General features: G+C 35.9%; 1 protein-coding gene across 1 annotated transcript in view; it reads right to left on the minus strand.

Annotated features, from left to right (window-relative positions):
* Nucleotides 1-2,120: 2,120 nt before the first annotated feature.
* The window catches only part of RPS6KA5 (ribosomal protein S6 kinase, 90kDa, polypeptide 5), a 32,278-nt gene continuing 20,164 nt past the window's right edge, over nt 2,121-14,234 (minus strand). Inside the window, exons 7-12 of the mRNA XM_010141293.1 lie at nt 13,372-13,465; nt 10,527-10,697; nt 6,953-7,144; nt 6,179-6,338; nt 5,044-5,207; nt 2,121-4,124 (exon numbers count right to left, since the gene is read on the minus strand). Coding sequence (XP_010139595.1) covers nt 3,885-4,124; nt 5,044-5,207; nt 6,179-6,338; nt 6,953-7,144; nt 10,527-10,697; nt 13,372-13,465 — 1,021 coding nt within the window. The 3' untranslated portion in view covers nt 2,121-3,884. The remainder of the gene's footprint in view (nt 4,125-5,043; nt 5,208-6,178; nt 6,339-6,952; nt 7,145-10,526; nt 10,698-13,371; nt 13,466-14,234) is intronic.

The raw sequence follows: 14,234 nt of genomic DNA on the forward strand, positions 1-14,234 counted from the left end.
AAAACATAAGACACTTGGGCAACACTTTGTCACAACCAATAAAGATACATCATCATTCTGTGACTATTTTGTGCCAAGAATTATTCTATTCCTGGATGAGTACTAGGGAACATAGCTGTGCAGGTATCGTTATCTTGTTCAGAAAAGCAGCCATGGAAAAGGGATGAGAAAATACATACATCAGCAATGCCAACTTGAAGCCTTGATCCATTCTGATGCAATACCGTATTTTTGTGTTACCCTCCCAAACTGTTTAATGAAGCACTTTAATAGTTCTTTTTCATAGCAGTCAGCAATCATATGCCAAATGCGCTGACCCTTCTACAAAGAAACAATATTTCAGCTGCTTTTCCTTATACAGAAGTGCAGAAATTTCACTAAGCCAGAGGAACAGTAAGTCATGTAACTTCCTTTGTACTCCTCAGGAACTTTTTAGCAGAACTATCTCTTAATTACTAACATTTGTTTGTGAAGGTCTTACAAAGAAACAGCTTTACAGAATATTGAATATTTTTAAATTTAAATCTTTACTAATAGGAAATTTGATTTTTCAAACATATCTGCCCATAATAGTGCTGACGCATTACATTTGACAGTAGAAATGTAATGCAGACAGTAGACAGATTAAAGTTGCTTGACACATAGCAGCACTGTGAAATAAACTTAATCTGAGTATAAGCATAATTTATAGTCTAACACCTCTTTACTAAGACAATATAAAGTACTTAGAGTACTAATGAAGATTTGCTTGTATACTTCAGATCTGAAATAGTGGTATGAATATGAAAACTTTGGCCCATGGTCTTTCTGTGACCTAGGGTGCCAGGCTGGGCAACAGATTAAGCTGAGACAACATTGTTCGGCCAAGAGTAACCAGTCTCCTGTAGGGACATCTGAACAAGAAGTGAACCTGCTCTTGAGATGCACATTTTGTAACTTTGTTTTATCAAAGCATATGGAGATCAGCAGTTTACGTAAAGACGCTAATCGAAAAACTCAGACAACTTAAGAGTCAAACATACTCTGTCAAGAGCTCTGTTACCTGGAGGCAGCAGAAAGCCAGACATTTTAGCCACCTCACATAACTGGTTCAAAGCAAAACCAAGGTGACACCTCAACATACTTATCCCCGCCAAAAAGAATTACCCTGTTTTTCAATTTTTATTTAGTAACTACTGTTAGAGTACAAAGAGTACTCAGAAATACTTATCTACAAAAGTTGTCTTTGATACAAGTCATGTATATCAATAACCTTAGTCTCACACAGTCTCTTAAAACCTGTGTGAAAAAAACCTGACAGTACAGCCAATATTCCCGGCATTTAGTATCCTGTGCAAGCATTCTTTTTCTTGTTCCATCAGTTTGTCAAGCTAAAGTTTAAATTTCCCAACATGAAAGCAACTGTACTGTGTTCTTAACTTTAAGAAGGTATTTCAGCTGAGTCACAATATTTCAAACCTACCTGGTATCCAAAAGTTTCTTGCACTTAAATGAAATCCAACCAAAAGTTGCTTTTTGTTGTCTTCACAAATTCCAAGAACTACTCCAACTGCAAACCTTACAATCAACCTCCAACCTCCTAATTCACTTGTACTGCAGCATAACGAGTATTAATGGTGGTTTGTTTGTTGTATTTACAGCATGTTTATTGGGGAGAGGGAAAGTATTCTTTTACAAACGAGCCATGTTCACTATTGGGATTACTTCCAAAGAGAGCATTCAGAAAGCAAACCTGAATATATTAACATTGACAATTATTTTTCAACATTGTAACATCAGCCACTTAAAATTGGTTGTGTTTTTAGCACATATACTGATCTTTAAATATACTACTTCTACATAAACAGTGCAAATCTCAATATTCACATCAACCTGAAATTAATGCTGCAATTACTGTTGACATTCACATCAAGAAAGTAGTAAACTATTTCACATGAGCAATTCCAAAAACTCAGAATGCCATTATTAATATTAAAGAAACACAGAACAAACATGTTGGGCTTCAAAGCCTTGTTTTGATACACACAATCCCTGTAAACATGGATGTATTGTATTTGTCAATACTGATATCTGATATAACTCTATAAATAAAATCACTGATATAAACAATTCCCACAACCTTTTTTGCATAGGGTTTGGATTAAGATTATTTTAAGGTGGAGCAAGCTGTTAAAATCCCCCCAGTCAATTAGTCTTTCCATCACATAAATTTAGACATATGATTAACTTTACACAAGGAGTCTGTCTGACTTCAGTGGAAACTTACACGTGTAAGCATTTGCAAAAAGCATTTGGAGTCATCTTTTGCACTGAAGTTAGCCCGGTCATTGAGAATACGAGCAATAAAAGAGCTCTCCATAAATTTATAAAATATACTGATTTAAAAGTTTATGCTGATGTTTCTGTAAGTCACATTTATGATCCAAACAGTTATGTACATACTATACTATCACAGTAGGAAATACTTCACTGTAGAACACCACAGTGAACAAGTTGTGAAGCACAGTGTTCAATATAATTTCCCTTTAGTATTCCCAGTGCATAAGTTGTTAACATCTACACTAAACAAGGTGCCCAGGTCTATTATTTGTTATATACAATGTAAAAGCAAGATAGAAAGAGCTTTGCAGTTTAAAGTAAGGAATGAAAACAGCGGGTAATATACAGGGATTTGAGCTTGCAAAGTACAGAATTCTCCTTCACAATGACCACAACCACCAAATATGGTGGATTACAGGTCATTCAACCCAGTAAAACAGTGCTCAGCACCTTGTAGGAAGAGAGATCTGAGTGCACTTTATTATAAAACATCTCCTTTTGATGTTATAAAGTGCAAAAACGAAAACATATATTCTAATATTTTACAGTCACTATTAAATTGCCATATTTGCACAATGTAAAATTCAAATAACTTGGTATACATTTTGTATGGACCCTATAATAACAAATGTTGAAACTGGAGTTTTGCACCTTTAAAAAACAATCTTAGTATTTTAAAGCTACTGAGTAAATATAAAAAGCAAATATAATTAATTCTTGAAATAGATATTAACATGTGACCATGTTCCAAAGCATTCTATATGAAATTTCATTTTCTCTTACAGCATTATATTTTAGAATCTTTTTAAAACATTTTAAAAGTTAGTAACTTCAGAAAGTAGAAATAAAAATTATTGTATCACAGTACGAGATACCTTGCCCTATCAGACATCTTTTACTCGATGTTTTTTTAAAATTAAATAAATTTTAAAAAACCCAACATCCTAAGGCTTATATACCCAGTTGTTTAGAACAAGATACACGGAGTTACTTCGTAAAACAACACAGGAGTTTCGTAATGCTTCATTTAGCTCTTAAAATTCCAATAAGTGGGATAGAATGTAACTACAAACTTAAAAGGCTTTAAAGTACTATACTGCTTTGGTGCATTGTACCAACGATTCTTTACATGCATGAAGAATCAAAGTCTGTGGTAATAGCAGAAGATCCAAGAGTTCTACATGTTACAGAGCTTTTCTTTCTTTGAACAGTGGGGTAGAAACTGGGAGGAAGATTCTGACACTTAGAAAGTCTTCCTCCAAGCTGTACCATGAGCAGCATAGCTCCTTCCCTTGAGCTTGACTGCACACTAGTAATTTAGCCCTAAGAGAATACAACGTTGGTTGTATAATAGCATTATACCATATCCAGTGATACCAAACATAATGCTAAAAAGAAATGTATTGAAACATAAAGCTAAAAAGGTATGACCGAAATACATTTTTAAAGCGACAGACATACTCCCGTAGCCTGTAAGCCACAGGGAGGAAGGGTGAGAGGAGACAATATAGGTACTACCAAGTTTTTAACCACTTAAATCTTCAAGACAGGATATTATCTGCTTTTCAGTCAGAGAACTGGAAGATGGTTTCTGGGTTATTGCTGTCTGTAGGGTTTGTTGGCTGCAGTGTCTTTGTAGGTGTAGTTTTACCATGAGAATGAGAGGAAGAAGAATGTGAACTTTCACTGGAGCTGCTACGTGTCTCTGTGCTTGTACTTGTTTTTTTCATTTTCCGTCTCTTTGCAAGAGGTGCCTTGTCAACATTCTGGAGACAAAATCCTTCCCTTTTGTACTTGTTAAAGGCCTGTTTCAAAATAAAAGGTAATTCTAAGCTTTTCAAGAGGTTTGAGACATTTTATAACTTATACCTTATGAACGTTCAGTGGAAAGAAACTGTCATCTCTTGACCGCTAGAGTCAAGTAGCTAGCTAGTAGATCACTACTAAATCTTATTGTAGATGTAACAATAACTTCACTAGCCCTTATGTGTATTTAAGAGTCAATACATAACATTATTTAGCAGCTTTTCCTCCTTGTTTTAATTTAAGAAAGCACACTTAAATTAGTTTTTCTTTCATCCTAAGTTATGTTGCATTATCAGGACCTCTCCAAGTAACAACTAATTTCTTTCTCTCTTCTTGAAAATAAGCATCTACAAGTATTTCAGTATATATGTGCTCAGTTTCAGCTTATTCTCTGTAGAAGGAATCATGAGAAATATTACTGTGTTTGTATAATACAGTTGCAGTTCAAATGCTTTCAGTAAAGATACAATGGTAGACAAGCAAGTCCATTTTAAAAAGTAACCACGCTGCTAAAACTGATGAACTAGTTATGTTCCAGAAATTTTACCTCGATTTTGTAACCATAAGGACAAAAAGTCAAATACTTAAGTTAAATAGAAAGTTTATTCTCTTTTATATAAAAGTTTGAAGACCTTTTAGTAGATTTCTCTAAGAATTGAAGTATTTATAATAGCTATTTCATGAACAGCTGTTTCTCGGTCCCCAAAACCCTGATAGTATAAATGTCTTCAAGAAATGTATCCTCGTCTCATCATTCATGTTTTCACTGTACTCAATCACAGATGTCAGATATTCACAAAAAAAACTGCAGCTAAAAGCAATCACTGAATTACAAGGACAAATACATATTTTTAATTAGAAGAAAACATACAAAAATCTAGATGAACACACTACAAAATTCAGCACATTAGGACTTACATGAAAAGTGGCTTTGACATACGTATGCACCGCAGCTCCTGAAGAGCCCAAGTTATCAGGAGTCATTAGGGGGTTGGATGACAGCTGGCTGCCATCCTGAAGCCATTCGTTATATCTCAGGCTGGACATTTTAATTCTTTTGTTTGGATCCACTGTTAAAAGTCCTAATAGAAATATATTACATTCTTAAATCATGAGCTGTTTGTCTTTTTTTAACAGAAAAATGCAATTACTTAAGAAAATCTCCTGCGTTGCTTTCATAAGTAATGTCAATATTTACCCTAGGTATGCCAATATTTATCCTAGATAAGGCTCACACAATGTTATACTATCATCCTCTCCAAAAGAACTATTAAATGCAAGAAATTGCTGTTTAACTGTTTGGTAACACATCTCTTTTCACACAAACTCAGAACTACCAAATGATTTCTTCACTCAAAACCTGTATAGGATAAAGTTCAAGAAAACAAGCCTTAGATTTTCTGCATGATCCACTGAATTCTGAATCTGGAGATGCCTATTTTTTTGGCAGAAAAAAAGCCTTATAAGCCCGCTTCTACAGCAATTCAGAACTCCATCTTAGCAGAATTAAGACTGATGTCTATCTCATGCTGAAACCCTGAGTAGGTGCTCAAAAACTTAAGAGGGAATCAAAGCACGGCAAATGCGAATGAAGCAGCTCAGAAATAGAGTAGTTTTGGTACATGTATTCAAAAACAGCTCAAGGAAAAAATTCTAGTAATAAATTCACTTTCTGCAAAAGCTCAGCTTTTAAAACATTTCTCTCAACCTGGTGTTTTAACAAAAGCAAAAAGAAAAGAAAAACTCTGCTTTTAAATATGTTTTAAAGAATGACTTCATGTTATCTGGAGGTCTTCAGTTACTTCTATACCCCACTAAACTTCTATCAGCATTTCACTACATTAGAAAGTGCTCTGGTCAGCGTACAAGCAATTTGTAACGCCACTCTGATGTGTCTGCCTTTACCCATACCTTGTATTAGGGGACAGTGCATAGCTCAAGCCGTGTACTCCACCAGGTTAGACACTCACAGCATCCAGGTATTATATAGTGCTCTAAATTCTATCTTTTGAGATAAAAATACAAGGTACATAAAATACTTGTGAATACCTACCTTGAATCAACTCTTTAGCCTCTTCGGAAACATTTTTCCAAGCTTCTCCTTCAAAGGAAAATTCTCCCTTTTTTATTTTCTTCATAATTTCCAATGCACTGGTACACGTTAAACTTTTGTCTTGAGACTGAAACGGTACCTGTCCTGATAGCATTGTATACTGTCATGGTAACAAAAGCAGTATTAACAAACAAAGTATATTGACTGACAACCCTATTACTAGGCATGGAATGATGTTGTTTGCATCACCAACATTATACAATAAAACTTTGACTAGACTAACTACAAGGCTATAGAAAATTTAAAATACGCAAGATTTTTTCAGGAGTCCTCATGAGAAAAAAAAAACATTAGTATGTGTCAAGAAACTATAATAAAACACCATGCTATTTCTACTCAGTTCCCAGTTTATATCTATTGAAATTAATTTTCTGTAAATAAGAATGCAGGCTGATTCCTTCTCTGAATTGAAACTGTAGGAAAATTATACGGACGCCTGTAAGACCTGACAACAAGAATTTATCTTTTTAAGATTGAGACTGTATCAAGTATTTTGTTCCACTCCCAGAAACGCTGGATTTAATTTACTGCTTAAGAAAAAAAAAACACTCCACCCTTGGGAAACACCTGTGTTTAGAACCTATTACTTGTGCAGCAGTATTTTCACCTCACTTGAATTCAGCATCTATGCAATTCAAGTATGAAATTGTGTCGAGTCCATTTTAACAAAAAGCAAATACATGAAGTTACAATTAAAAACCTCAAATCACTCACCAAAATGACCCCCAAACTCCACAGATCACAAGATTCGTCATAACCATTGTGATTCAAGAGCTCTGGGGCAGCATAATGAAGAGTAAAACACGGAGTCTTAAGAGGCTGATTATCAGGTGGTTTTAAACGAGCAAAGCCAAAATCAATTATTTTTATTTCTGAATTATCAGTTTCATCTGTAAACAATAAATTCTGAAAAGCAAAGACAAAATCAATACCAGCACTGAGTAGAAAATTGTTTAGAATACTTATTTTTTCCTACATATTACAGAAAACTTCCCATTATCTAGAGAAAAGGGGAACTGGGAGATACTGGGAAAAAATGGAGAAGTAGAAATAACAGTACTCTGGGATGTAAGAAAATGTGATGTGTTTATCTGCCTCCTATATGTCTGCAAGTCAGAATAGTTCTGCCTCAGATTATTACTGAAAATAGGCATTCAGCAAAGAACAGTGGGGAAAATAATTTGGGGAACACTGACAAGAAAAGAAGTCATCAACATAAGGGGAGAACTGCCCTCTTCCTCAAACACAAGTAAATTTTCTTAAGCTTCCACTTCCTTCTGGCATGTGGTGAACAACAGCTTTGTGTGTTGCACGTCTTGTCTTGTGACCAAATAGTCTTTGTCCTCAAGTGGTAACACGCTGAAGCCATATTGCCATGAGCACAATACTACAAAAAAAAATTTGAAAGCAAGGATGGTGGACTAGAAAAGTGTAGCAACAGCTTAATAGTTGTACTGACTGCTGTCTGGCATGGATCTCAAAGTCAGCAGAGATATGTTCTCTGGAAGAGTTCTGGGACAAACAATGTTCAAGCACTGAAGGTCAATAGCAGTCCAACTGCAAACCAGTGGCCTGACCCTGTACACCAAGGTAAAGAATCTGGTACAGCAGTCTCTGGGAATTCCAGCTTTACAGACTGGAATGTGTCATCTTAGACCTGAAGACAGACAAGTTATTAACAGTTTGAAAGAAGTTTTAAGTGAATCTGGTGTTCTTTTCCCCAAGTATTTGCCAAGAAAGATTCAAGAGTGAGGCTAAGTCTTAGAACTGGCTGAGGCCAAGATAAATTATTTCTACTCCCCCCTTGAACTTCAGAGGAGAGTAAAATTTTGCTGTTGGCTTTGTTGTTTAATCTATGCACTGCTAGAAAAAGTCTCAACATTAGAAATCCTATAACCCTATGCAATTTTGTAATACAAAAGGCGAATGACTCAAAGTAATTAATTTCAAACCCATTACAAAGGGAAAAAAATGATTGCTATACTGCTAGCAGATCAATAAGGAGAAGCTGAGAGCATTCATTATGGATTAAAGAGAATAGCTGCTACAAAACAGTAATTTTGCATTCTGTACTGATGCTATAGCTTAATGCACAATTGGAAAGGTCAGTTTCCCCTATTAAAATGTACAAAACAGATCTGAAGGAAGTCTAGTTTCAGAAAAAATATTAATATAATGAGGATAGGTGATTAATACAATCTTTTTTCTATGGTGCTATTATATAGCCCACAAGTAAATAAAGAACTGCGGTAACATTGGTTTAAAAAGACCTCCTTTAAGACAAAGATTAAATTTGTTAGGTACAGAAAGAAAGGTACAGTCCAAATGTCCTAAGTTAGGTTCAGACTACTTTTGTCGATTAGGTAAGTAACAAGTTTCACAAAAACCCACACTTAAAACTACATTCCACTTATTTTAAGGATATATAGACAACGTTATCTCTGCCTTAGTATGTTTTTTTTCTAATATCTTTAGAACCCAGTTCACAGATTAATGATCACTTCATAGAAACACTCCTCAAATCCTCACTGAGAGGCTCTAAATGGTCACACATGCTACACGAATTCTGAATTTCTGTGAATTCTGTCTTCTGTCCAGTACTTTCCCTCTATTTTGCGAAGCCATCTACATGATCTAATTACTATTGCTTAAAACAGAAGTCTTCCAGTCCATGTAATTAAAAAAGCCTCATGCCTAGTGTCATGTAACCAGCCATATTTTTAAAAATACTTAGCAGTATCACGTCAAAGTTGAACATCAAACAAATCTGACTTGAATTTTTAGAAAACCCAGAGAACTTCCTACACATCTTACAGAAAGGTGCACTAACCACATCTACATTAGGAAGCCTGCAGACCCCATACACTAAGTTAATCTTTGAACCTAAAATAGTAACTTTCAAAAGAACAAGCAGGAAGGAGACAGGATGGTGAAGTCCAACTTTGTGGAGGCAACGCATTCTGCAAGCTGTTTGCTAACCCTTCACTGCTTGGACTTCTCAGACTTCCGTTCTCGAACATGATGTAGCATTGAAGACTGCCTAATTTACCATGCAGCCAAAGCTCTGCTTTACAGAATTTGACTTTTGTAGTCAAGATGGTAGTAATAAGACTAAAATGATGCGAACAGGAAGAGAGAAAGGTTTTCTGGGATTTGTCCTTTAAATAATGACTTGTTTCAAAAGCTGCTTTCTTTCCTTGATGATGTCAGCAGAAAAACTTTTCCAAGAGTCACGTTTTCAACTGACACATTAGAATTTCACAACAGCCCCTCTTTATTTCATCATTTATTTACTTCGGAGACTCCAGTACAAAGACCTTTCCAAACGCATCTATTTTGGACTGATTTTCAAAAACAGTTCAATAGCACCACCCAGCAGTCTTCTTTACTTGTTTAATTGGAATTACTATGAAAGAATTAAGTTTGTAACATACCAGAAAGTACGTTACAAAAGGATACAACATCAGTAAGAATGGTGGATCATTTTAAACTCCAGATAAAAAGGGAGCAGCTATTTCCTGAGGTTCGATGACTGCAATCACCAATACAACATTCTTTTTGGATGAACTAACATCAATCTACACTACTCTTGGGATAAAGAAAACTAGTACATAACCAACCTCATTATTGGCAAAGAAAAAAGAGCAAATATTGGCTACAGGAAGCAGAATGAAGACAGTGGTCAACCGTACCATAGTAAACTCAATTGTCTGGAAGATAAGATGTTGCTGCACAATAAAAACACCAGAACAAGAAATTATTGAAAAATATATATTAAATAATTGCTTCTTTTGGGGAACTACTAAACTCACTGAACTGAAATCACACATCTTTATGAGTTGGCTGCATTAGTTTGTGGTTCATTTTCTGTTTCACTGGGACAGAAGACAGAAGCAGCTACCTCCAAAAAAGCCCAACTGAGAGAATTATCATCAAAAGGCGGAAACATACAGGCAAAGTAAGCAAGTAACCTAGCTCTGCTTGTGAACTGTTTCATACAATAAACATATACTTACCATTAGTAACAACTGTTCTCAAACAGGCAAAGAATGTTTTTGAACAAGTTAAGAGCTTGTTGCTTACAAAATTAAAGATGTTTTCTAACAGTTACTTCTACCTATGAACAGAAAAATAGCTACAGAATTTGCTAAAAGTGATAGTATTTTATTAAAAATATAGAAGTATAAAAATCTGTAATAAAAGCTGGAGGAACAGAAATGTCACACCGCAAATATTTAATAAATTAGCATCTAAACATATTGCATAAACATAAAGCAAGTCACTATACCTCAGGTTTCAGATCTCTATGGACTACTCCTACATCATGCATATGGCTCACCGCTGAAACAAGTCTGCGCATAATGTGACTGGCTTCAGTCTCACTGAAATGTTTCTTTTTCTGAATACGTTCAAGCAATTCTCCTCCCTTCAACAATTCCATTACTAAAAACGTGTGAAGCTGAAACAAAATAAAATATGGCATGTTAGAAATTTAACATTACAAACCAACATTCATTCAGGAGCTAGGTGCTATTCCAATTCTCAGAGTTTGAAGAAATAAAAGCGCCACTTATAGCAATTTGAAAGGCCAATAAGAAGCACTAAATTGCAACTCAGATTACATTTTTCCCATCAATCTCACTGAGACTGAAGAACGCTGATGTTTTCCCCATGTCCACCCATATTTATTATAAAAATTCTATGCTGCTATATAAATGGCATTTTGTCTCCCTACAAATTAATCCTTTCTTTAGGCTAACAAATAAAGCTGGAAAAAGCTATACGTTTTACCCTGTTCTGATGTAGGGATACATTCCTATTAATATGCATAAGGAATCAGCCATTTAGTGTCACCAAATCCTTTAAAAGCACCCTGAAACTTTACTGTGAAATCAAAGCTAATCTATAATTTCCTCTGATTCTATCCCCTACAGAGTAGTAGCCAAAGGTAGTCTATCATTAAAATCGTTATAGACACCTTCCCAAACATTAAAGAGCATTTATTTAATTAAGGAAAGTAATGGTTGTTCTTGTCAAGACAACCAATAAGCAGTGACTTCCTTAGTTATAAGAACACATTAGCATGCAATCAACGGAAATTCAAATATCGCGCCATTAAACAAGCAGCAGGCTTCTCAGGAAAGTCAAGTTAGCATTCTCAAAAGGCCATGGATATAGGCATCAGACGGCTTCTAGGATTTCCTTCCCATGAATGACAGTAACGAAAGTAATATTTGCAAGCAAAGAAAACACTTCTGGGGAGAGGTCAAAAAATGAAGCTCAAAGAAATAGTCAGAAGCAGAAGGTGCACGCTATTTAGATACCAAGAAGCAGAGTTATGTGGACAGAAAGCCGGAACACTTCTCAGAACGAGCAAGATGACTACTAGTCACATTACTAGCAGTGCGTGTAAGAGATTTTCTCCTGTAAATTTACTTTGTCTTGGGAATAGCTGACAGGAAAGTCAGAAAGGATAATGAGATTCTTCTCTGCTAGAAAGCTTCTTATGGCTCACCAAAAGAGACCACAACCCAATACTCTGATTGGATTTAATCAGACTGATATTAGAGCAGAAAAATCGGATTTTTTTTTTTAAGATAAACCACAGAAATGTCTAAACCAGAAAATTCTGATCAGTTCTGGTCTTCAAAATATTGTACTTAAGTAATCTGGAAGATAACACTTGGTAGATACCAGGAACAACTAAAAATACACCAGTTTGGCTAGTTGAGAGCAGCCTATCCAGTTGTAAAGCAATCTGAACAATTTTTTTTTTTTTATATTTCTGAGTATAGTCATTTTACTCAGAGAAAAAAGCATGCTGTTCTACACTTATGAACTAATGCTGTACGTAAATGCAAAAAAAAGCCCGCTTCCTTATCACTAAAGATTACAGTATAGATTTTTCACCATCTCAGCTCATTTTAGAAGCACTCCACATGAGTGCTCTGCTGGTACTTGTATAAAAGGATGATGGAGATAGACTGGCCTCTTGAGGAGGCAAGAAAACCCATGTGCTGTTACAAAATCATAGATGAGAATCAGAAATTTAGGTTGGAAGTGTCCTCTGCAGGGTATCCGGTCCAAAACCCTAGCTCAAACCAGGGCCAACCTTCAAGTTAGATCAAACTATGGCTTATTATAGAATTACCTGGTTGGAAGAGACCTTTAAGATCATCGAGTCCAGCTGTTCACCCTGCACTGCCAGGGTCCCTAAACCATGTCCCTCAGCACCACATCCACAAGCCTGTTAAACACTTCCAGGGATGGGGACTCCACCACCTCCCTGGGCAGCCTGTTCCAATGCTTCACAAACCTCTCTGTAAAGAAGTTTTTCCTGATACCTAACCTAGATCTCCCATGGTGCAACTTAAGGCCATTCCCTCTCGTCCTGTCACTTGTCACATGGGAGAAGAGACCAACCCCCACATCTCTACAACCTCCTTTCAGGTAGTTGTAGGGAGCAATAAATTTGCCCCTCAGCCCCCTTTCTCCAGATTTAGCAACCCCAGTTCCCTCAGCTACCCCTCGTAAGACTTGCTCTCCCGACCCTTCATCAGCCTTGCTGCCCTTCTCTGGACATGCTGCGGAGCTTGCATGGAAAGAGGCAACTAAGGTCTCCTAAACAAACCCTAAATTCATCTCAGTACTTTTTCAAATACAGGCTCTACTTTCACATTTGGTAATTTAGCAAGCTACTTGGTTATCTCCATTAAGTTACTAATAATGTAAGAAAAAAATGCTAGAGATGTGATCTTCATAAGCAACATTTCTAAATTATTTCACAAATATTACTAAAAGATTCATGACAACCCCAAGGGAAGGTGATTAGGTATCTCAGTATCACAGATACAAAACCAGGCCATGAATATACTGAATGATGAATAACAAAGTAGATCAAGGATAGAACCAGGAACAGAACCCAGGATTAACTCTTCCAAACACTTTCTTGATTTGTGAGAGTAACTGCAAGTTCCTTTGAACACAGAACTTCTGTTTCATCTTCTATACTGACCAAAAGCCCTAGGAAAAAAGTTGTCTCCACAGTAACAGTACACTTAACTCCTAGAAGTTCTGTGGAAAATACAGAGCAATGTGTTTGACAAGTGCTGATTATAGTTTCTTCAAAATACCTGGTCATGATAAACTTCATGTAACTTCACTACATTCGGGTGTCCTTCACAGAGTTTCAGAGCTGTTATTTCTCTCTGGGTGTTGGCTTCCATTCTGGAAAAATTGAGCAGTCATTTTGTACCAATTTTACTGAGCAAATTACGCATTCAAAGTGTTACACCTCTTTTTTAACTTAATAGCCCTGCAAGTTAGGATATTAACAAAACCACACTCAAATCAAATAATGTTTTTGTTTTCCCTTAGTCCGGGGCAATTTGACTTCACCTCTGTTTCTATAAATATTTGTTAGTTCAACTTTATCTTGAATACTCAAATTATTGGCCCAATCCTTTTCCATTCTCATAGGAGATAAGTACTTCCAAAGCTGTATGAAAAGTATGAGCTCCTACTAGAAAAGAGTAACTTAATCTATATATGAACTGTGTTACATAAATGAACCCCTAAACAGGCCATACGAAAAGACTAGCTCCAGGGCAAAAATCATTGCACAAAGTACTGAAATCTACAGACAAAAAAAAGCAAAACCAGTTAACATAAAACCTATGTGAAGGGGGAAAGAGCAGAACATTTTGTTTTCCACTAAATACATGTTTATTTACTTTGGGGATATTACGCCTGAAAAGTTTTGCCAAAACTCTCTCCAAGAAAAGGTTAATCCTGTACTGCCTTGGAGAATGGCCTTACGGATAACAAAGAATCTCTCTTACCAAACCTGTTCTTACTTTTTGATTGCTTTTTTCTTTTTTCCTAATTAGAACCAGAAGCCTGATAAGAATTTTGTGCAAGAGAATTCTGTATTCCTACAGGCTTCACACAATCATATAACAAGTAAACTGAGCTGTTCCACTCGCATCTCTGCTGA

The sequence above is a fragment of the Buceros rhinoceros genome, unplaced genomic scaffold (assembly GCF_000710305.1).
Source record: "Buceros rhinoceros silvestris isolate BGI_N320 unplaced genomic scaffold, ASM71030v1 scaffold10910, whole genome shotgun sequence".
Taxonomy (NCBI): Eukaryota; Metazoa; Chordata; class Aves; order Bucerotiformes; family Bucerotidae; genus Buceros; species Buceros rhinoceros.